General features: G+C 51.0%; 8 protein-coding genes across 8 annotated transcripts; 2 read left to right on the forward strand and 6 right to left on the reverse strand.

Annotated features, from left to right (window-relative positions):
* Positions 1-6,107: 6,107 nt before the first annotated feature.
* MYCFIDRAFT_80049 (uncharacterized protein) lies at positions 6,108-7,667 on the reverse strand (the record flags this gene model as incomplete). Its single annotated transcript, XM_007922347.1, has 2 exons — positions 6,108-6,335; positions 6,402-7,667. The coding sequence occupies 2 exons, from the start codon at positions 7,665-7,667 to the stop codon at positions 6,108-6,110; spliced, it is 1,494 nt and encodes a 497-aa protein (XP_007920538.1).
* Positions 7,668-8,940: 1,273 nt separating this feature from the next.
* On the forward strand, positions 8,941-9,992 carry MYCFIDRAFT_64092 (uncharacterized protein; the record flags this gene model as incomplete). The annotated part of the gene is made up of 2 exons (XM_007922088.1): positions 8,941-8,988; positions 9,060-9,992. 2 exons carry the CDS (start codon positions 8,941-8,943, stop codon positions 9,990-9,992), a joined length of 981 nt encoding a protein of 326 aa, XP_007920279.1.
* A 94-nt stretch (positions 9,993-10,086) lies between these two features.
* MYCFIDRAFT_213372 (uncharacterized protein) lies at positions 10,087-12,068 on the reverse strand. Its single transcript, XM_007923419.1, has one exon. The coding sequence runs from the start codon at positions 12,059-12,061 to the stop codon at positions 10,616-10,618; it is 1,446 nt and encodes a 481-aa protein (XP_007921610.1). The 5' UTR covers positions 12,062-12,068; the 3' UTR covers positions 10,087-10,615.
* Positions 12,069-12,589: 521 nt separating this feature from the next.
* Positions 12,590-15,622, forward strand: MYCFIDRAFT_185262 (uncharacterized protein; the record flags this gene model as incomplete). Its single annotated transcript, XM_007923420.1, has 2 exons — positions 12,590-14,259; positions 14,464-15,622. The coding sequence occupies 2 exons, from the start codon at positions 12,590-12,592 to the stop codon at positions 15,620-15,622; spliced, it is 2,829 nt and encodes a 942-aa protein (XP_007921611.1).
* Positions 15,623-16,206: 584 nt separating this feature from the next.
* MYCFIDRAFT_35710 (uncharacterized protein) lies at positions 16,207-16,395 on the reverse strand (the record flags this gene model as incomplete). The annotated part of the gene is made up of 1 exon (XM_007921769.1): positions 16,207-16,395. A coding segment is annotated over one exon (189 nt), but the record flags the coding sequence as incomplete, so codon positions are not given.
* A 632-nt stretch (positions 16,396-17,027) lies between these two features.
* Positions 17,028-17,812, reverse strand: MYCFIDRAFT_64093 (glycosyltransferase family 2 protein; the record flags this gene model as incomplete). The annotated part of the gene is made up of 2 exons (XM_007922089.1): positions 17,028-17,649; positions 17,712-17,812. The coding sequence occupies 2 exons, from the start codon at positions 17,810-17,812 to the stop codon at positions 17,028-17,030; spliced, it is 723 nt and encodes a 240-aa protein (XP_007920280.1).
* Positions 17,813-18,119: 307 nt separating this feature from the next.
* On the reverse strand, positions 18,120-19,928 carry MYCFIDRAFT_80054 (uncharacterized protein; the record flags this gene model as incomplete). Its single annotated transcript, XM_007922348.1, has 1 exon — positions 18,120-19,928. One exon carries the CDS (start codon positions 19,926-19,928, stop codon positions 18,120-18,122), a length of 1,809 nt encoding a protein of 602 aa, XP_007920539.1.
* Positions 19,929-21,451: 1,523 nt separating this feature from the next.
* Positions 21,452-23,188, reverse strand: MYCFIDRAFT_80055 (uncharacterized protein; the record flags this gene model as incomplete). Its single annotated transcript, XM_007922349.1, has 1 exon — positions 21,452-23,188. One exon carries the CDS (start codon positions 23,186-23,188, stop codon positions 21,452-21,454), a length of 1,737 nt encoding a protein of 578 aa, XP_007920540.1.
* Between the last annotated feature and the right edge of the window lie 520 nt (positions 23,189-23,708).

A 23,708-nucleotide genomic window follows, 5' to 3' on the forward strand; every position in this document is an offset into this window, starting at 1 on the left:
AGCCCTATTCGAGCTACTAGACTAGCTAGGTTTCTACTAGAAGAAGGAGGTAAATTTAAATAGTAAACTAGACAAATTGCTCGTTCTTAACCTCTAAATAGCCGAGTTATATAGGCTATATCCTAAGTACCTTATTATCGACAATACCTATAAGATAAACAAGTACAACCGTCTACTTTTAAACATAGTAGTAGGCACTAGAGCAGGAGACACTATTCTACTTAGATACTATATTATAGGCAACGAGGATGAAGCTGCGTTTACGTAGTTTGCTAAGGCGTTTAAAGAGCTAAGTACTAAGCATAATCTACTACTACTAGGCTTATAGGTTACTAATCGAGACCGTAGCTATATAAATGCTCTTAATAAGGCCTATCTACGTATACCGGCTCTTATCTACGCCTAGTATATGTTTAAGAACATATAGGTACAGGCTCGGAAGCTAATGCCTTAGAAACAAGTACTTAATAAAGAGATAGGTAAGAACGAGTAGCAAGACGATCTAGACTGTACGACTTTTATAGACAACTTCCGAGCCTGCGTCTATACTAAAATAGTAGAAGAATTCAATACTAAAGATGCCTAGTTAGCAAGCTACGAGAACCCTTACTATATAACCCTTTAAGACTATATCTACCGCGAATATTAGGCTTATAAGTATAAGCTAGTGCACTGCTTCTAGTAGACCAAATTTGCCTTCTACGGACAAGCTATTACTTCTAGAGCTAAAGGCGCTTACTTAACTATAAAGAGGTAGCTTGCTAGTAGGCGCTATAATATCCTTACCCTCTTCCTAAAGCTCCGCCTATAGTAGGCTATTCGTTACTTAGAGATTACTATACGGACAACACGAGAACGGACTGCTATACTAATTGCTTTCCGTAGACCTAAGTTTGTAAAGACTAATAAGAAGATCTACCGACAAGGCTTATAGAAGGGCCTTAACTAGCTAAAGTTAGCGTACGACGAGATTACTAAGCTAGCAAAGGAGCCTAGCAAACAGCGCTCTTAGTGCTTAGGCTGCTTTCGGAAGTTATAGGGTATCGTTTGCAAGTATATAATAATCGATACTATTAAGTTAACTAGATCCTTCGAATTCGACCCCTATACGCACTTCGATAGGCACTAGTATATCGACAAAGCCGCGGCGCTAGTAAGGGCTATTATTAAGCTTAAGAGACCGGTTTAAGAGCTATTAGTATTGCTAAACAACCGCCGTAGAAGAGGTAGAAGAGGTAGAGCGGCAGCTACGAGAAGATACGTACGTACTAATTAACGAGAGGCATTAGGCTTTAAATACGTAGACCGTAATAACCCTGCCTCTTAACGAGGCCGTAGACGGCGTACGAGGGCGTCTATATAACAACCTCGTACGGCAATACAATAACTACGACCTTTAGCTCCGCTAGTCTATACGCCTGCTAAGCGCTATAGCTTTGTTAGCAATAATCTAGCTAGTATTTAAAGAGCCGCTATAGCACTCAATCGACAACGTCTAATAGCGCTAGCACTACCGCTAGCAGTGCCTTACTCGGAGCGACAGTTTGTCTAGTTCTATAGCAGTTAACCTACACTACCGTAGGCTCTAGGTCTACTAGTAGCGACTTAATCTACTATATTTAGTACCGCTCTGCTACTATTAAACTAACAGGTGTTCACTTAGCATATACTAGGTTCTATAGCTCTACTACAATCTATAGCACCGCTCCGCGGAGGTCTATAGTAGTAGCAAGGTCTATAGTAGTAGCAGCTAGTTCTATACCCTCGTAGCTATTAGTATACTAGCTATAGCAATTAGTTCTAGCAGTCTTATGTATCTATACGCGTTAAGGGCTTCTAAAAATGCCTCCTTCTTAACCCTGATTATTACTATATACGTATAGTTCCTATACTAAACACTTTTACTAATTTGTATAGCTAAATACGTCCGTATACGCTTATAACCCGAACCGGAGGTATATTACTAAGCACTTGCCAAATAGCCGCTTAGTACTAGCCGATTATATTTTGCCGCCGTCGACAGGTTTGTTAAGAAGTCCGTCTTGTATCGAGAGCTGTATTTATAGGCTATCCCTTACTAGAACCGGGCTCGAAAATCCTAGTTAAGATCTAGGTAGGAGAGTAGCGGAGATAGCGGCTTTAAGAAGATTAACTATCGTATTAAGCTAGGAAAGACGTAGTAGTAGGATGTACTACAAAGATTAGTAGTCTCAGTTTCCTACCGTATTAGATAGGAACTCTACCTACGATAAATTCTCGATTAACTGCATAGATCTACTTAATGTTTAGATAGGCCTACTAGCTAATAAGGGAAGGTAGGGTACTATCTTACAGCTTAGCATGTACTAGTGTAATAGTGTTATCGCTTAGGTCGTGCGGCTAAACGACAGCCTAGACGCGAGATTCGGAGAATCGCAGATCTACTATTACGTATATTTGCTTAGTATGCTAATGAAGTTAGAGGTAGTCTTTTGGTAGTGTAAACAAGCAAGGCAAAAAAGGGATAGCAAATCTACCTCTATTTAGGCTTATAGGACGAAGAATTACGTAATATCGACTTTTATTAAGCTTTAATTGCACTTTTACGACATTTTAATAGTATAACATTAATTCTTCGCCTATAAGACTAAGAACAAACTAGGCTAAACTAGTACGTAGAATATAGCTATTTGCCCTTAGGGCCTTAGAGGCCGTAATATAACTATCTCTACGATAATATTACAATCTAAGTAGCTAAGGTCTATCGTAATATATCTAACTAGACCCTCTAAGTCTAAGATAGTATACGATAATGCGTTATTATCGTATTCTAACTACTACGACTAAAAGTAAATCCTAGATTGCGATAAAAGTCTTAGTATTTTCCCTCTTATCTTACTATATAGATACCTAGCATTCTACGGCTATTTATATACCTAGAGATCCGAGCGATAGAGTTAGGCCTATAGAAGGGGCTTAGAGTCGAAGATATATATAGAGTCGTATTATTATAATCTCTTAGCCTTCGAGCCGCGGAAAATCTAGGATTTCTTATAGATTATATAAATAAGTACTTAGCCTTAGTATATAGAAGATAGAGCCTATAGTCTCTAGATTAGCGAATACTTAGTATAGGAATATATCGTCTTCTTATTAAGACATAGGACCCTTTTTCTACGTTTGTCTTTATCTAATATTATAATAGTTGTTGTCCTATATATTAAAAAGTACTAAAATCCTATAGGTAATTATATAGAGGACGAACGGTTTAGTTTTAGGCGCTCCGCTATAGGCTACGCTTAAACCGCTAACACAGATATAGTCTAGTGCCTATATAATGTAAGAACAGTTAGTCGTAGAAGGAAGATACATTAGTTGGAAGGTCTAAGCAGCCTATAAGAGCGGGGCGCCTGAAGGCACCGCCTGAAAGGAGGTAGCAGCAAATGGCCAAGATATGACATAGATCACGTGCCAAACCAGCCATCCTCACAACTTGTCAATCAATCAATCATAATCATCATCATCATCATACGTCCCCTCAAAGTCCCGCCAAATGACCGATTCATCCATCTAAAACAAAAGATCAGTACCAAGCCGGCGTTCAAACCTCTGCCCACCATATCCCTTGGGTATCGCGATATCATCAAACCCCACCAACGCATCATGTCCACCAGCAGCCATATCCAGATTATATTCGACCTTCGAGTTCAAGTCTCCGATATAGCTCCCGATCGTATGCGTGCTCTGGACTTCCATCGATTCGTCCTGCACAACAACATTAAACGAAGGCTGCTGTCTGCTTTCTCTGACCCTAAGCTGAGCCTGAATCTGGGCAACCCGTAGATTTCTTTCGTAGTGCTGCGTGTGCGCGTCCAGATATTCCAGATCCAAAGGTGTCAGCTTCTGGAGAGGCATAGGTCGACAGATGCGCTGGATGGTGCCTTCGTAGTCGCACGGCACTTTAATGCTTTCGAGGCGGGGAAACTTGCCATCTTCGATCGCGTCGGCGAGCCAGTTGACTGCGTTCCCTGGAATCAGACAGTCCCAATGTAGTGAGTGTAAGCTGGGAGAGCATAATGTTGTATGCCTGCTAGTGGCTTGTACTCCGATGGGCGGCTCAGGCGAGGCTTCTTGAACGAGCACGAATCTTCGAAGCCGTGTGAGATGTGAGAGCAGAGTTTGCACGGTCTGCAATGACAAGACCTCTAGACCGACCAGGGAGAGCCGTTCTAGGGACAGTGCGAGTCGTGAGTATGCGAGATGCTCGACGCCTGTATCCGTCAGACCACCAAGACTCTCCAGTCTCAGCGATCGCAGCTGGGGCAGTGTAAGCAGTGTCGTATCCGAGAAGTCAATCCGATGCAGACCAGAGACCATGAGATGGCGCAGTGACGGTAGTCTATGCAACACCGCCGTAAATGCTCCGAGGCCGAGATCGATACCAGGATCTGCCGCCAGCGCCAAGGTCTCCATGTTACGCCATTCGTCATGAGACGAGACGAAGTCGCCAATGGTGGGCAGAGTGCTTCTGACCGAGTCCAGATTCCATGCGTAGGACCTCAGCCTGGTCCTGCTTGCCAGAGCTGCAAGCACACGTGCTGTTGTCGTGGTTGCTGGGAGCACATAACCGCCGACCAATTCCAGATTGTAGCATTGTTCCACGATCTCTTGCAGGCATTCCAACGCGGGAGTCTTTCTGGAAGCTGAATACGCCTCGATATCGAGCTCCCTCGCAAGTTCGGTAGGTATTCGTATTGAATGGATCAAGAATCCAAGCCCCGGCGTTCTGACCACCGTATCCTTCAACAGCTGTAATCGACTCTTTGGCTGTTTCGCCGACCATTTCCTCTTCGCTGGCGCTCGATTATTCGGAAGCCAGAGGTCACGATATAGATGTTCTCGCGCCACTCGATACCACCTCTTGTCGACCAGGCACAACGATCGCAAATCATGTTGCAATCCCGGCACATCTACGCGTTCCATGACGGCATGCAAGCCATCTAGGTGATCCAGTATACCCTGATAAATCTCTCGCGGTAACTGCACGAATATGCGCCTTGGCAGATTCTGCATGCGATCTGATACTCGCGTCCATCTCGAATCCGGTCTCCCTCTCTCAAACTCCCACGGCGTCCTCGTCAACGTCGGCGTATCGTTAAATCGACAAGTCCCAGCTTTTCTCTCTTCACTCACGCTCGAAGGCCAAGTATACGTCTTCCTATGTCCCATCAACGAAGTCGTGCGGTCAGGAATGGCCGGAGCTCTCGCGGTCCTGCTATCATTGCTCGATGGTCTCTGCTTGACATTGAGGTCGTCGCTCGTGACATGTACCTGGACGAATTTGGCTTTTACAGGCCTGTCAAATGTCTCCAACATTAGCTCTAGCTTTTCTGGTTGATTGCATCCCACGTGGTTTCACGACTCACCTGTGTTGTTGTGGTCCTGGAACGTCATCATGTTCGGAGGGCGCCATGGACGAGCGTCGCGAGAACAGGCTCACGCTCTTGAGACTTGATGTCCGCGAGGGGCGACTGAAGTTGACATACGAGGCATTGTTTGACATCCTGGCCGGCGGTCCTCCTGCAATATTCGGATGCTGGCCTGGTGCTGGTAGAGCTTAACGCGATACACAACAACTCCACCTCGCTCGCTCGCCTCGCCATAAATCGTGCCAACGACCACGCAGACTAGGGAGTCCCGCTTGTCATCCTCTCCATGAACTCATCTCCGCATCGATGGCGTTCGAGATCGCCATGCCGGATAGTTCTAACCAGTCTCGAGCGGCTTTGGCGACTCGCAGCTCGTCCCTCCAATGGGACCTTTGGTTAGGCTGTCAATCATAGTTCACGCGTCGGGCTGCTCGGTGTGGCTTCAAGGTGGTGGGTACATTCGGGAAGGTTGTCGTGGGCGTGGCTAGCTGAAGCGAAGAAGACGAAAGAGGGGAAAACAATCAATCATGGAGAAAGGGGCTAAAAATGCCATATTCGTGGAGTATCTTCCATCGCCATCGCCATCTCCACGACCAATGACCAACAGTCCTCGTCACCACCATACGCCTGCATACCAATACCCAAACTTCATGCAATGCTCACAAAGGAAAGATCATTCGTGCCTAGAACTCCCCCGCTCTACTCAATCGCAACAGCCGAAGCGGCCTTGTCACCCTGCAGAAGAGGGTTGACCTTCTCATCATCCCACTGGAAGTTAAAGTCCTCGCCGATCTCCTTCTTGATCGCAGTCTTGACAGCTTCCAGGACATTGGCGAAAACACCGAAGTTGGCGGGGTTGTTCTCGTCGTTGTCGCCACCTTGGAAGACACCGGTGCGGACTAAGCAGGTGTTCCAGCCATACATGTTCTGGAAGTAGTCCACAACGTCAGTAAGATAGATGTTGAGCGATATGGGAACGTGGGATTGACTTACACCTCCAATGATGTCCGAAGCTGGGTTGTCGCCAACCATGTAGATGTTCTTGGGCAACTTCTCCTCATTGTGGATCTTCTCCATCCAACTGGCAATCACCTCATCGGCATACTTGTATGTTGCGAGTTCTGGCTTGCCGTAGACGACACGCTCGAGGTCCTCGCCTGTGAGCGCCTTGTACATGGCCTCGATGCCGATTCGGAAAGCACCTTGAGACATTCTTGGGTATGGGTGCTCGGTTGGGCAGAGCAAGTCACCTTGCGAGAAGTAGATTGGGATTCGCTGCGAGACGGGGTCCTTGGCACGAGTGTGCAATCTTCCGTTCTCCGACTGGAGCAGGTCCATGATGATCTGAATATCGGTTGCGTAGTCGCGGGAGTCGGAGAAGACCATGATGGCGTCGATGTTGATCTTTGAGAAGTCTCGTGGGCGGGAGGTGGCACGCTCGGCGTCAGTGAAGACTCGGTATGGAGCGATCGTTGGGTCCCAGGCTACGATGTCGTTGGGCACAACGATGTCCTTAAAGCCGTACTGCTCGGCGACCTCTCTGCAGCGGTAACCCTCTCCGCCGACGACGAGAACAGTGTTGTAGTACTCGGCAAGCGCGCTCATTGGTGTGTGTGATTGGATGAATTGTTCTGTGCTGACTGGCTGGTGCAGGATCTTGGACAGCTGCTCAACACGAGCCTGTTCTGGCTTTCCCGAACCGTTCGTGAGGAAGATGTGGGGGATTTTGATTCCGAGCTCGTTATCGCCGTTGAGGATCTCAAGTGTTCGCTGACCTTCTGGGATCAATCGGTCACCGTGGACAAGCACACCATCGATGTCGAAAACGAAAGCCATGTCCTTGGCGGCCTTGACCTTGTTCTGGGACATGTCCTGGACCTGGCCAGCCAAAAGCTCACGAGTTGGCTGAATGGGCGGCATGCCCGGGCGCTGAGGTCGGCCATCAGCGTGAGTTACTGAGGAGAGGCGGGATTGACGCTTCGATCGTGGAATAGGCAGAGCTGCACCGAAAGAGTTTCTTGATGCTCGCCGGTCGCGCTGGGATGGCGAAAGCGAGAGTTGGTGCATGTATGGTGTTGCGTCCGCAATGCTGGATCTCGAAGCTGGCACCTCGATGGCACCAAAATTTTCGTTCTGACCTCTGCCATAGCTGCCAACGCCCTCGCTGGTAGCAATCTCGCTGCTCTTGACTCTGTCCAACTGCTGCTGCGAAGCTGGTGCTGGGTTGGCAGCAAAGTCCTTGTCCTCGAATCCTGGCATGATTGCTGATGATCTCGAACTTCCTAAATTCAATGATTCCGTGTGGTGGTGTGGTCCTGTAGCTGCGTTCTGTAAAGCTAGGATCTGTGGGGGGAAAAGATCGATATGCAAGAGAAGTCCTCAGAAAGATCTCGGTATGAATATGAGCACAGCGAACCAGGGCGCTGTAGAGAGAGAAGAAGCTAGAGGAAAAGTGTGCAGGGCAAGTACCGCCACAGGGTCCTTCTATCTTATAATAACCATCATAATCCGAGACGACCACGAGCAACCTTCTTCGCAACAGGAACGACTCTTGGCCGACCGAAATGCCTCATACCTGGCTTTCTCGGCCAGTCCGTCAGATCAACGAAACAAATTCCCTTGCACCGGTCGATGTCGTGTTGTCAGGTTTGGTCCCCACTGCAGATGTCATAGTTCTCCAGCATGTATGATGGTTCCCGAGAAAAGACGACATGGTGCCGCCACAGAGACAGGACAGCGCAAAGACCACCCTTGACCGTATACCCATATTTAGTGGATACACAGCTTCTGCGGAAAGACAAAGAGCTCTTGCAGAAAACAATCATATCTCTCAGCCGTGGCGGAGCCAGAAAAGAAAGCTTCGAGGCTGCAGTCTCCACGTGGCCAATGAGAAAATCTCGAAAATTCTGAGAAGTGCGTCTTTCACGTGTTCCGTGCGTGCGACAGGAACAAGAGAAGACATAACGAAGACTTGCGGATCTGCAGGATGTGGTTGGAAACGACGATGCAGAGATCGGATTCCTCAGCTGCCGAAGCTATGCCCTGCCAAGGAGAGAGCATCCCGGTCACATCTCGGGCCTTCGAAGGCTTTGCGGGACATGATGTCAAGAACTTTGTATGCATGGATTGGGGACGACATTTTTTCAACACCGTACCCACAAATGCTGTTGCGCTGGTGCGGTCAACGTCGGGTCGTGGGAGTGGAAGATGACGTTGAGGGTGTGTTCAACGAACTTACTGAATGATGACCGTGATGGAGGCCGAGTAGGGGCGTAACTCCTACCTGGCTGGATTATGTATAGCCGAAGAAAAGAAACCAATCTTATTCGCTCGATGGGGACCGAGAGTGGGAAAAGTCTGAGGGAAGCATTGTTTGATAATATCAGAGTGAGGACGCGCTGAGGACTTGCTTGGAGTCTTTACACCAAATCTACAGCTTCGAGATACATCCTCTGCTGCCTGAAATTCGACTTCATCATCTGCGAATCCAGATATTGTTACCTCCACACATACACCAGAAGTTACGACCAGGATGTCTAACGGAAAGGCTTTCAAGCTCAACAACGGCGTGACCATCCCGGTAAGAAAGCAATGATTGAGAGCGCCTTCGCATCTGAGATATTGGCTGACTTTCGATTCATCACCTTTTAGGCCGTGGGTTTCGGAACGTTCGCAAACGAAGGCGCAGTCGGTGAGACGTACAAAGCAGTCACACACGCACTCAAGGTTGGGTACCGACATCTGGACTGCGCGTGGTTTTACCAAAACGAGGACGAAGTCGGCGATGCAGTTCGCGATTTTCTCAAAGAGAACCCGAGCGTAAAGCGAAGCGACATCTTCATCTGCACAAAAGTCTGGAACAACCTCCACGAGCCGGAAGAGGTCAGGTGGTCGCTGCAGAGCTCTATGGAGAAGCTGAAGGTGGATTATGTTGATCTTTTCCTCATTCACTGGCCGATCGCTGCTGAAAGGGACGAGAAGTACATGCCGAAGCTGAATGAGAAGGGCCAGTATGTGATCAAGGAAGAGCTCACGAAGAACCCACGGCCGACTTGGAGAGCGATGGAGGAGCTTTACGAAGCTGGCAAGGCGCGAGCTATTGGTGTCTCGAACTGGACTGTCGAGGGACTGAAGGAGCTGCTGACCTACGCCAAGGTCAAGCCAGCTGTCAACCAGATCGAGATCCACCCATTCTTGCCGAACGAGGAACTTGTCAAGTTCTGCTTCGACAATGACATCCTGCCAGAAGCATACTCGCCGCTCGGATCGCAGAACCAGGTCCCAACTACAGGCGAAAAGGTCAACACCAACCCCACGCTCAACCAGATCGCAGAGAAGGGTGGCAACACACTTGCGCAGGTGCTCATTGCTTGGGGACTTAGGAGAGGATATGTGGTTCTGCCGAAGAGCTCGACTCCATCGCGTATCGAGAGCAACTTCAAGAGCATTGAGCTGAGCGATGAGGACTTCGATGCTGTCAACCAGCTTGCAAAGGGCCGTCACACTCGATTTGTGAACATGAAGGATACTTTTGGTTATGACGTCTGGCCAGGCGAGGCCGACATTCCGGATGTCAAGGCATAAATTGCTCGTGGGCTTGCATCTTGGGCGTTTGCGATAGCTTTGGAGCTATGAGGTCTGGGGATCCAGCATGATACTGATGTTGCACAAAGGGCATGTGTAGCCACGAGAATGAATGAAGATACCATCTATGCTCTGATTGTGCACTAAGCGGACATATTTCGAACGATGAGTCCAAATTTGACTCATATGAATTAGGGTGGTGATGGGACAACGTCCGAACTCCGCGGTGGTCACTCTCGTCCTGATCTTAACGCGGCTGCTATTCTCCAACACAGGAAGTTATCCATGCATCGTGAGTGGCGACTCGTTCCCAAACAGCTGCTTAAGCCGCGGACACCACTTTGCTCGATTCGCGGATATTCTGAAGCGGCGGAGCGACTTCCAGAGAGTATCTGCTATACGATCATATCTTGGCCGCCCTCACTCGCAGCGATCGTAGTGTCGAGGGAACTGGGCCAATTTCTCCAGATCTTTAGTAAGCCAACGTCCGTGGAACCGCATAAGCGGAAGCAACCGAGCCACGGCGTGCCACTTTCAAACATCTTTGCATTGCAGTATGCAAGGGCAGAGTCGGGTCGAAATAGTCCTGCTCTCGATTTGCATGCTCTCGGTCGCTCTGTTGGTCATGCAAAAGCAGGAAAGGGAATCTTGTCAGGTTCTCTATCCTCGTTTTCTTTGTCCTTGGCCGGAGACATTGGCCACGCCTCTTGTCCAGACCTCCACTTACTCATATCCTTTTCAAGATATTTTGCTAGAGTAGGGAACTCTGTATACACATATTCTGTAAGCCAAGTCGCTTCATGCGTACGTCCCTCATTCCTGAGCAAGTATATCGTTCTTGCTGCAGTAAAGTACCAGAGATGATGTTCCGGGCTTGAATGATGCGAATCCCTGATTCGCAGGAGTTTAGACGCCATGCTCGACTCCGTCGAGAGTTCTTTGAACACTTGCAAAGCTCTGTCAGGGCTAGGCCGAGTAGGATGAGCAAGGTCACATCTCGCTATATCGACGTCAATGTATATTTCGGGGGCGCCAAGCAGGAAGAGGGGTATCAACTCTTGGAACTTCTCATATCGTTTGACGTCAATGCAATCTGTGCGATATTTTTGCTTCTTTCTGTTCATCAAAACTGCGGCCAGATATGAGCCAGAACCTCCTAGTGGTAACCACCGTAGATGGCTATTTCTTTCAGCCGTGGACTTGAGTTCAGCTGCAGCAAAGTAGAAGTCCAAGGCCGCATGTAAGTCGTCGGTGCTTATGGAATCAGTGCCTTTATCGTGCTCGCCTAGCTTGACTGCGCATATGTTGCGAAGCAGTCGACCCTTCCAGCGATATTTGTATGACATCTTCTTGATTTCGCTTGGGAAGGTCCTGCCTTGCTCCGGCTCCTCTGCCAAGTCAAGCTTCAGCCATTGCCACAGAGTCTCCTCGCGACCTTCGCGTATCAAGAACAATGCGAGAAGGTTGAGGAAGACTAAGTTGTCGACGTAAGCGGTAACAGTATGCCTCATGCTTCTCAATAGCCAATATAGTGTTCTTCTGCCCGGTTGCATCTCTTCAAGAAGTGCAGCTCTCCTCTGTGAATCCAACGAATCGTAGGCGCGCTTGACGTTCTCCAAACAAAGCTGAGCAATTTGAACCGTTGCCGCGCCCTTTTCGTCGTATTCTTCCAGCAGGTCTATGGGATCTTTGGCGGGATTCTTTTGCAGCTCGACTTTGGCACTTCCGAAGTCTAGCCTGACAGCGCCTCTCACCAGAAGCGGATTCGTCAAGACGGAAGCCATATGCCGCTGAGCGGAAGCTGCTGAAGAATGTATGGAACTGACGCTGGTCTTGGGCTTGGAGACGCCATTTTCGCCACTTTGCGGGTTCTCTTCTGTCGGAGCGGGATGGAATTCATCCAGATGCTTCCTGAATGAGCCGGTCAACGCGTTCAAAAGTCGAGTACTTTCTTTTGCGGTTAAAGGCGTGGCGGAGTTTGGATGTATTTTGTCTGCCAGAGCCTTCCAATTCAGAGATTTGACGACACCTGAGCCCTTCATCCTGGTGGGAGTGTAGGCAGCGAGCATGTTCACGTAGCGAGTGAGGTTGAGGACATTCCGCGGGATAATTCTGATCTTGGTTGTATACACGTTCTCGACGTGGCACGTGAGTGGTTGATGGTCGAGCGTGATAGAGTTCGGGGGTGAAACGCGGGCACGCGGGACGAGCCGCAGCGCGCCAAGCTATGAAGCGTAGCAGGATGCCAGCAGGGACTTAGTTGACGATTGTTTCCTTTGAACGTTCACATTCACCACTCCCACTCCCACCACCTCACCTCATCGCACCTGACGTTGCGCAAAGCATTCTTCTTCGCGGCATCCACGCATTGCCAGCCTTGCGTCTTCTCACCCCGAGCTTTGCGCGTCTTGCAGCGTCGCCAGCGCCGTCGCTGAGGCTGCATCTCCGTCTCTTTCACTGCTCGCTGCAGCACTTTGTTGCAGTATCACCGCGTCCGCGCCGCGCCGCCTGAGAGACGCCGTCCATCTCCCCTTCACCTGCAGACTCTCTGCGCACCACTCCACACATCCACCCGCATACACACACATTCAGTCGCAATGTCGGAATTACCCACACGCGGCAGAAGCTCCACTAGGGGAGGACGGGCTGGACTCAGTCGTGGAGGCCCGCGCGCCTCCAGAAAGCCCAATGGCACATCAAACGACGCAGCTTCACTTGGGCACTCGCTCGAGGACCAAGGCGAAGTCGGCCAGCTCAAGAAGAAGTACGCCAACCAGATAGCTATGCTCAAGGACATGTTTGGTGCCGACTGGACCGATACCGATCTCGCACTAGTACTGAACGATGACAACGGCGATACCAGTGCTGTCGCCGAGAAGATCATAAGTGGCGCTGTTACTCCATTCGCTGAGGTGAAGAAGCCTAAGGATCGCGCTCGCTCTAAGGTCCCAGAGGAGGCCACCACAGCAGGCGCAACTGATAAGTCGGGCTTTGGCACCAGGGGTGCTCGAGGCAGAGGTGGCTTTGAGGGCGCCAGAGGCGGTCGTGGTAGAGGCTCAGACCGAGGCAGGGGCGGACATCGCGGAGGACGTGGCGGTCACGCGACCACGAACGGCACGAGCACCACGAAGGACGGTGAACCAGCTTCCGTTCCCACCACCGAGTCGACTGCATGGGATACATCGGCTACCACGGAGGCTGCTACCGGTGGATGGGACGACAATGCTGCACCAAAGGCAGCTGCTAAGACCGCAGCCACGCCCGCAGCGCCCAACCCTGCTCCAGCCCTGGATGTGACCACAAGCTCTGCGGCTCAAGGCGCCAGTGATAAGATGCCCTGGTCTGCCTTGTTCATCAAGAAGCCGGAGCCCGCTCCTGCGCCAGTACCGCCAAAACAGATATTGACGAAGCCACCACCCGCAGCCGAGCTTCCAGGAGAATCTGGAGAGCCCGCAGCCGAATTACCAGTTGACCCACCAGTAATGGAAGAAAAGAAGGAAATCGTCCCAGAAGAGCCAGAGACGGCTGCACCTGCTATCGAAGAGCCGGCTTCAGAGCCTGCCATCGAAGCCACGCCAGATCCTTTGACCGAAGAGAATGTAGAACACCTCCCCGACGCATCTATCCCACCAGCCACGCAGACTGCCGCTAGCACCGCAGGATCTGTTGACCCGCGAAACCTTACACCGCTCCCAACCCAACCAGCGCCGATCGGACGGCCACCCATAAGTGGCTATGCTGCAGCTGCGAATCGCCTGGCAGGAACCGGAGGCCGTAGTGCTAGCTTCCAACGCCGAGTGCAAGAGCAGCAAGAGGCAGTTGTAATGCCAGGACATAATGCCATGGACAGGACAGCGCTTCAATTTGGCAGTATGGGCTTGAATGGCGAGCCCGATCCGGATGTTGATGAGGAGCGCGAAGAACCGGAAACCAGACAGGCACCGCAGAGTAAGCCACCTAGTCCTGCCAGACTACCACTGCTCGGATCGCAAGGCCAGCAGCCGCAGCGTCGCCGCATTGATAGCCTCGCTTTGAAAGCCCTTCGTTCAGATGCTAATCCATTGCCTGTAGGTAGCCCACCATCACAACCACGAACATCCCTCCCTCCAGCTCCCCAGGTTGCCCAACAGCCAATACTGCAAGAGAACTCCACGCCAAAGCAGGCACCAGGTCTTCCACCAGCGTCTGCGCAAAACCAGCAGCAGATACAGGATGGGGCACTCGGACAAAGCCAACCAGAGACAGTCTCTCAATTCAACAACAGCCAGTATGGTCGTTATGGAGCGCCAGGACTGCAGCAGGATTCTGCAGCTCAGCAACAGAAGCCGTACGACCCGTTTGGACACCAAGCCCAGCAGTCACAGTACGACCAATACAGGTAAGTCAGATAGCCACACGAAGGCCTGCTGAGCCGGTCGTGTCGAAGATTGCAGCGTTGCTCTGCTCTGACCTTTGCTAACCATATGTCTAGTCACGGTCAACAACCGCAACACCCAGCTGGATTCGGCCTTTCATCTGCGCCCAGCGACTACTCCCAATACTATACTGCCGATCAGCGCAACGCATACAACCAATATTATGGTAATTCTTACAGCCAGGAATCACGACCTCAGGCTTCTCAGCCACAGGGGCACGATCCAATCGGACCACAGCGCTCGACCAGTGGCTTTGGTGCTGGGCCAAACGACTCGGCTTTCGGCACTCAAGGACAACCTCAAGGCCAGGCAATCGGCCAGTCTCAGTCTCGCTTCGCTGAGGCTCCTGGTTCTGGGAACAACACCCCAAATCCCGTCTTGGCTCAACAGCAGTCAGTGCCGACTTCACAGGCCCAGCAACACTCAATGCATGCTGCTCAAGGACATCATCAAGGCGGATACAGCAGCTCCTTCCCATATGGCCACCCGAACTACAACAGCCCATACCAACAGGCTTATGCCAACCAGTTCTATGGCGGAAACCAATTCGGCGGCTATGGCGGCGCAGGTGGAGGATATCAAGGCAAGCAGGGTGGCATGCACGGAGCACCATACGGCTACGGAATGGGCTCACAGTCTTCGTACGACCACTACTCGTCTTCTCCAGGAAACACTGGCGCATTTGGACAGAACCAGCAAACTTCGATGCGAAGTGCAAGTGGGATGGGCTCTGCACTCGGAGGTATTGACGACTATGGCCGCAGCTCAGCTCAGTCCGGCTCTCACCAGCAGAGCAGTGCTTATGGCGGAATGAGCAACGACCCGTTCGCTCGCACGGCGTCCGCATATGGCTCGCAGGGCAACTACGGACAGCAGAATGTAGGAGGTGGCCAGGAGGACACTTTGAAGTCTTACGACACCTCAAAGAGCGGGCCATCTCCTGCACTCGGACAGCCTGGTCGGCCTGGATCCGCCGCTAACAGCGGTGTGAACAACACACAATCTGGCTTGCCTCCGCCACAGGGTCAACAGTCTGCTTTTGGTGGTAGCTACCCAGGATTTGGAGGTCAAGGCAGCCAGTATGGCGGCCTCGGGGGTCTTGGTGGCCATGGACAAGGCCAAGGACATAGCAACCAATTTGGAGGTTACGGCCGCGGCATGTATAACCAATACGGTAGTCAACAGGGCGGCTGGGGACAGAACTACACCCACTAGAATGGGCAAGTAGCATCCTCACTGGGGTCAGTCGCTCGGCGGCACATTGATAGCCCTACCAACAGCCGGAGATGCGCTACCTCAGCCCTCTCAACTCCGAGCTCGAGCCAAAGTACTTCACGATTCTTCCGAAGAGGAGAAATGATCAGCGATGACTCCATTCCAGCGACTCCAAGGTACTCGTGATTATTTTTGAATGTTTTTATATCGAATCGATCGCCCACAACAAAAAGCTGGAGCGGGAGGCTTGACTGTTACACAACTCACCGGGAAAAAGAGTCTTTGGCGTTCATTCTGGGGAATGGGATCAAACTTCACGGTTCGTCAATGATGAAAGAAGATTGCATCAGAGAAGATCAAGCAAGTGTTACTACTATTACATCCAATTAAGGCATTGGGTGAGGCAGGCAGTGTTTTTATATAGTCGTCGACGTCTCTGTCGTGAAATGGATCAATGGCCGGCCCATCATGGGTCGATCGTATCTTAAGGACAAAAACAACTCATCTTGTCTCAGTTGCTTTACTAGATCGCGGAGCACCAACGATCACTACCACTACCACTCAAAATCCCTCGCCACCAGCCCTCACTTCCGATACCATTTCCTCATCCCCTTCTCCCTCCTCGTCTTCTTCTGCAACTCAAACACCCCAAAAAGCAACGTCCGCGGACACCCCGGTACATGAACATCTACTGGCAAATTCATATCCACACCTCTCACAACACTATAAGCATAATGATAATCCCCTCCAACATTCGCACAACTTCCTGCAGAAAATCACGGATTATGATTCGGGCGTTTAATTGAAGAGTTGACTGATCGCTGAGGCCAATTTTGTTACGGAGTGTGCCTGCTACTATCATTCCGTCGGATTGGCGACAAGCTCGATTGCAGCTTCCTATGGCTCGCCAGCAGCAACGATAGTAACAGCGTTCCACGAAACCATGACATTCGTGGTTTGCTGGAGTTCTTCCTCACATTTACAGACCACGAAAAGGACTTCGTTGTGGAAGAAGCAGTAGCCGAAGAGCCGGATGGAGTCCGACATTTCTTGGAACGTCAGCACTTCATAGAAATGAGCGATATTGGTTGCACCTTCGCAGGATACCGTCTTGTTATGCGAGAGACCTGCATGCGTTTATCAAGGAGTATGTATTGCCCAAACAAGATACTCTTCCAGGCGGGCTGAAGTGGCGTCGGGCCATGGCAATAACGCTTTGGTATGGAGAGAAGACGACCGACCTGGTCGAACTGCATCAAGACTTTCCAAATTCGAATATCTGATACATACGAAGCTGTAGCACATCCTGTCGAATGCACATCCCATGTAATCTCTTTTACATCAAAAATGCAATCCCCACCAACGCCGCGCTTTGTCGAAGATCCAGCTCCTGTTTTCCATTCCACTACACCTTCACCCACAACCCAAGCACACCCTTCAAATACTCCACAATCTCCTCCCCACCCAGCTTCGACTCACCATACAACCGATCCACAAACGAAATCGGCACCTCAGCCACCTTAAACCCCATCGCCTTCGCTCTAACCATCATCTCCATCTGAAAAGTATACCCTTTCGCCTCCGTCCTATTAATCACCTCCTGCAAAACCTGCTTCTTGTACAACCTAAACGACCCCGTCAAATCACTAACCCCCGGCCTCAACACCGTATCCGCGAAAAGATTCGCCCCTCGCGAAACCATCTTCCTCTTCAAATCCCACCCATACACACCCCCGTCACCCGCATACCTCGTCCCGGTCACGATATCGTAGTTTCCTTCGGCTTGCTTGGCAATCATTGCGGGCAGGAATTTCGGGTGGTGAGAGAAATCTGCGTCCATGATGATGACGAAGTTTCCGGTTGCGAAGTTTAGGCCGTGGACGTAGGCGGTTCCGAGACCGAGTTTTCCGGCGCGAGGTTTGAGGAGGATGTGGTTGCTTCCGTAGGCTTTGATGAGTTGGTGGGCGATTTCTTGGGTTCCGTCGGGGGAGGCGTCGTCGATGATTATGATTTCGTAGTCGAGGTTGCTGCGGTGGATGGCGTTAATGGTTGTTCTGGCTAGTATTGTGATGGAGATGTGTGTACTCACTTCTCGGTGAAGGTCTTGTTGAGTAGGCAGACGATGATGGGGAGGTTCTTGCGCTCATTGTAGGTCGGGAGCAGGACGGAGTACTTGTTCTTGACTGCCATTGTGGTCGCTGCTGTTGGTCGATGATTTGATCGTTAGAGGTGAGTCTGATGTGTTGGGCAAGCGAGTGACTGCAGTTGGTGGACGATGTTATGGTCCATCGTCAATGCTATGAGGTTGACAGCTGTCAGGGATGCGAGGGCTTGGCGCCTGAACCCCTGCCAAGACTTAGAACTGCTTCAACTTCATCGACCGGAATACTACAATAAGTGAGCGGAAGTGTGAGATGGTAGTTGCGAACACAAATTCAATTACGACGTACAGCAGGACGTGGACCAGCATTGTCTCCAGATCTATCCTGACTTCATCTCAACTCCGATACCACTCCTCGTCCACCTCAAGGGGAAACTGCGCCAGATGATTCTCCTGCAGCCCGTCACTCTCGCTTTCCTCCTCGACACGACATGAGTGCCGACCAAAGCTTGACCAGCGCACTTCGCAGCCTTCATAACGATCCCTTCGATACTGCATCGACTTCACCTTGCTGTCATGCGGCATCCAAAGATCCTCCGCCGGCCTATCTTCTCCGTTCGGTTCGCAGGTGTGCGACCCAAACACCGGCCACCGCGCAGCGCACTTGTTGTACCTGTCCTGCAAAAGGGCGCGCTTTTTCAGGACGATGATATCATCCAGATGGGCTTCCTCGTCCCGACCCCAAGGCATGGCGTGTAAGATGCCGCATGTGTGCCCTGTGCTGTTATCCCAAGTCCTGGCGCATTCGAAGTAGCGCTGCTTCAAAGCCTCGGCCAACGCTGCTGTAACATCTTGCAGGCTTTTGGGAGGCACGACACCGGACGACGCCGACTCTGGCATTCCTTCGTCTTCCTTTTCGAAGACACGAAAGCTCTCATATCCCGCATCACCCTCATCGGGACTATGCGATCCAAACCCCCATCCATTAGACTGTTCCGAATCAGCGAGATCAGAGCTGTTCGTGGAACTTTGGTGCTCAGAGGTGATGGGGCAACCGCAAAATTTGACCCCATTGCTTCCTTTAGCGGCCTGCAGGTCGGCAAGAATGAGATCTACTGGCAGAGAATAACTTGACCAGTCATCAACAAAGTGCACCACTGCTTCCCGTTCTAGCACGAACTTCAGCTTCCGTCGCACATCAGCAGCAGTGATCGTGCTGTTGGGATGCTTTGCTTGGTATCTGTTCAAGTCAATGAACGCGTCTCGGACATAGTGGACCACGGCCGGCTGGCGGGCAAGGTGAACAACTCGCTCATAGTAGGCTGCGAGGTCTTCTAAGTCTTCGGGTTGGTCGAGGTCCACACTCGAGGATCCAGCTTCAGCTTCCTCAGATTGGTCCGTAGACACCCTATAATCGTCACTCTCGCCGATATCTTGCGTACTTTCTTGCTGCGGGGTGAAGGCTGATCCTGACGGAGCATCAGGCTGAACTTCAATTGTGTGCTGGACCAGCGGGTTGTCTGAGAGTAGTTCGCCCGTCCTTGCGCTCGTAAACTGAACTCTGAACGCTGCTCGCCTGGCGAGTGATATCAAACGTGACTTTGAGATTGGCTTGTTTCCGACAAACTTTTCAGCACTCTGTATGCCGATATTTCCAGCTGTGTGGCGAAACCATCCTCCCCGATTTGGAGGTTCTTCGACCCGCTCATCGCTCATTTGAATGGGAGAAGAGTAGACTGGATCTCCGTCGTATAGTTCTCCGTCGTCGGTAATCTCTTCCTCGTCGCCGCGCCGCCTCTTCGAAGAACGCTCATCCTCCTCTGTTTCTCGGCCGAAAGTCTCGCTACGAACACTCCTTGCGGTGTCCGAGACGGGCGAGACACTCCTTACGAACGACATCTCAAAATTCCTGTCGTTATCTCGCACATGTGCCAGCTCCTCTTCACTGGCAAAAACAGGTGCACCCTCATCCCGTCTTCTTTTGCGAGAAGCTGCGACCGATGCGGATTTCTCGAAGTAGTCTTTATCATCTGCCATGGACGACTTCAGATTTCTGAGAATCGAAACCCGTCTCATAGATTCTAGTTCCTCCGTTCGATCTTCAATCTCCTTGCGCTTTGCGGCCAGTTCTTTAGCCAATTTTCGAAGCGCTGGGAAAGCGCTTTCCAGGACTTCGGTGTTATGTAGAGGTCGGAAGTCCGACATTCTTGCAGGTCAAGGTTTTTGAAGTTGGCCGTATTTGAAGTTTGATGGTATTTCAAGAGAAGAAGAATGCTGCTGCTGCAAGGTAACTTTTATAATTTTCCTCGCGTCCGACGTACAAAAAATCTTTCGTGGTAAGTAATATTCGCTAACCATTCAGAGCTTCCTCTCAAGCAAGCTTGTCAGCCTGATACCCGCACCAAAGTTTTTCGCAGCCGTAGCCGCAGCCTCGGAACCATGGCTTCAGCCTGGTTTTGCGTCAATTAACGCCAAAGTTGGCCTCTAGAGAAGCTCTCGGCACTGCCACACGCTATTATTCGCGCTTAGATCTTGGCATTTCTGCCTCTGCTGCAGAATGCGACGTATACCTTTTCTTCAGTTCAGGCTGACCCACAGCCTCGCATGCCTTTTCCAACTCAGGTCTTGCGAATTCGAGCATAGCGTTGCCAGATGTCCATTTTTTTGCTTTGACCGAACACGTGTCGAGAAAACAGTCACCTATTCACACTGCAGAGCTGCCACGAAAGTTCTCGCGTTCCCACGCGTGCTTAGCATGACGGACCTTCCAGTGTGCTGGTCACATTCGCAAACAAAGAAAGACACATGCCCGAGAGATAGCATAGGAGGCAGTAGATCTTAATTAATACCATACATCACAAATCATTCTCTTCCCCTCCCATAACATAACATCATCCTCCCCCTTCCATCCAGCAGATCAAATCCCATCTTCATCATGCTTCCATTCCAGAGGCAGGTCTTAGTTTCCCTCATTGAAGAGGTACTCACACCGCGCACCACGAGAAGGTGCCTGCCCAATCGCGCGGCGTCCTCCTCTTACTCTTTTCCTGAACCTCCCTTCAATAAATCCGTGTCCGTATCAATCAATCATGGCCAGTCCCGGCCTCACCATGTATGTATACCTTGGCCAATGCCAATTTTCTTCTCGGCGAGGTTCAAGTCGTAGCATGATGCTTCTCATCAAATGCCAGAGTCGCGTCGTGGGCGGTGGTGGTGTTTTCTTCCCCCCTCCCCTCCCCTCCCTTTCTTTCAAAGTTTCTGTGTTCACTTTTTTCTTTCTTTCTTTCTTTCTTTTCCCTTTTTGGATCTTTCTTTCGCTTTGATCCAGTTTTGTTTTTACCATCGCATTCTTCTCTCCTTATGGGCATCATGCCCCCTTCTTCCCAAATGCCAACCTCCACTTGCCTGTAACTTCCAAGATTTCCCAAACTCCAACCTTCAAACCCCTTGCCCAAGTCCATCTTCCCAATTCCTGTCTTCCATGTCTTCCTTCATCTGCCATGACTCCCTCCGAGAGTCCATTCAGCTCAGCATCAAGTGAGAGAGAGAGCTCTCTAACTCCAGGGCCAATTTTGACCTTTGACCCGCGGCGACAGACTTCTATGCCCTAGCCGACTTGATGTGTGCGAGGCACGGACGGTAGCCTATTCACGCTCCAAGCGCCCAAGACCAAGCGAAGCAGCTCCGTTCTGTGACTTTCACGGAGCGCGGACGTTGTGTGAGAGAACTCAAATTCTCCGCCGGCCGTAGAGAGTGTCCTCTAGCCGAGTGAGATTTCTGTTCGAGGTTTTCTTCTCACCATGCCGGCGTACAAAGCTTGGCAATTGTATTGGAACGCTCTCCGCAGCAGGTAGAGATTTCTGCTTCTTTGGAGGTGGCGCTGCGTCGTCTTCTTCACGCTTGCGCTTCACCGCTTGAATGGCCGCTCTGGATCTTGGAGTTGTCTCTTGGCTTCCAACCTTCCGCTTCTGTGGAGATGGCGTGCGCTTTATGCCCGGCGCCTTGAACGTAGCACATGCCGGGACTTTGCGGTTTGCCAGAGAAACTTGCTCTTCCATTTCCTCACGCTTACGCTTCATCGCGTGCTGAGTCGAGACAGGTTTCGGGGTCGTCCCTACAGCGCTGTATTTGCTGATTAAACCTTCAGCCTTCTTGATGTCCGCAGCGATGCCCCATCTGACGAAGTCCAGAAGCGCATCGTGAGCTCTGCGTGGGAGTGGATGGTCGAGGTCCATGCGAATGTCCACGCCGTCTGATTGCAGATACTTGGCACCAGCAATGGATCCGACGATACGAGCAGCTACCACTTCTTGAGGCCCAGTCATGCCCTTGAGGAGCCGAAAGATTTCACGAATTTCCAGCTTGATACGTTGCTCCGTCTTGGAATGTAGTACCACGGCTTCCTCTGTCTTTTGGAAGGCCTTCCCGGGGGACGACGAGTGTTGCGGCTGAGCCTGCTCACTTTCGCGATCGCCCTTGGAGAAGCTGCCTTCATTGCGCTCGCGCTTTCCTGGAGATTTAGACGCCACAGGCTTCTCAGTCTTGGTGAAGGCCTTTGGTGGAGTCGACGAGGCTTTTGCAAGGGCTGGCGCATTTTTGTGATCGGGCTTGGTCTGCGCAGGGATGCTTCCTTCATGCTCGGCCTTGCCTGGAGCACTGCGCACTGATGTAAGCACCTCAGCCTTCTCAGTCTCAGCGAAGGTCTTTTGTGGGTTTGCGTGAGCCTGATCAAGTTTGCGATCGGGCTTGCTCGGAGGGGAGACGCTGCCTTCCTGCACCTCAGCCTTCTCTGAAGCAGTCAGCACCCAGCTCGGCGCCGCAGTCTTCTTAATTATGGCGAGGCCCTTGCGCGGTGTTGAATTTGCACTTGTGGTGACAGGTGAGGTTTGATTCTTCTCTCCTGGTTCGGACTTAGTCTTCTTCGGGGCTACTGAGGTTGTCTGCACAGAACCTTTATCCTCAGAACCCTTGGAGATGGAGCCCTTAGATGTCGATTCAGTCCCTGAGTGTGACTTGCGAGCTGAATTTTGGATCGCGATGCCCGAGTCGCCGTCACTGTCCCGCTCTGACTTTGGCATTGCCAAGGCCTCACTCGGCGTGGAAGTTGGTCCTCCGCGCTTTGAGTCCGTCTCGATCACCTCCTGTTGAGTGTCAGAAGATCGACGAAGCGAGACTGGCTCGCCAAGAGTTTGTTGCTGGTGTTGCTTGGAAGCGGGAGGTGTCGAAGTGCAAGTGTCAGGTAGAGGTAGAGGTAGAGGTAGAGGAACAGACACAATTCCTTCTGCCATCGCCTTCTTCCACGCTTCCTCGAGGATTTTGAACCAGCGGCGCTCGTCCATCTCTCTGATCGTCTTGAGTTTCTCAGGAGACTCTTTGAGCCAGTCCACTAGTTCCTCGACAGCTGCCTCACGGGAGCACCGCTCCGCCTCGGAAGTCTTTTGAGCGGACATGGCAGTGGTAGCCATCTTGATGTCGATGGTGTTCGACCAGTGGTCTTAAACCTCTTGTTTCAGCCAATGAAGCTGGTGGGAGGCTGCAGATGTGACTTTCTGACCGCCTGTGATTTTTTCTCTTGAATGCAGAGGTGATGTTCTTGGATGCAGACAGAGTTGATCTGGCTTAAAGCCGATAGTGTGTAGCAAGTGTGAAAGTCTTGCTGGCTAGCTTGCTTGTTTGATGCAGTTGAGTGGAGTGTTATGTGTGTGATGGGAGCAGAAGTGTGCGTTTTGAGACGCAGACTGCTGTAGAGAAAGGAAGGAGAGATTTTCGAGGCTGGAAATGATTTTGCACCCAGCAGGCGCTTGGCGGTATAACCTTTGAGCACACACTTGACCAACCGTAGACGATGGAATCAGCAATGACATTTGACGACCGAGTGCGTGCCATCGGCCGGGGTAGCTTGATTCTTGACCGCTGGTATTGGCCCAAGACGAGAATGGAGGATGGTCTACTTATGGCCATGAGTTGGACGTGAGACGGAGATCC

This window comes from Pseudocercospora fijiensis (assembly GCF_000340215.1).
Source record: "Pseudocercospora fijiensis CIRAD86 unplaced genomic scaffold MYCFIscaffold_1, whole genome shotgun sequence".
Classification (NCBI taxonomy): Eukaryota; Fungi; Ascomycota; class Dothideomycetes; order Mycosphaerellales; family Mycosphaerellaceae; genus Pseudocercospora; species Pseudocercospora fijiensis.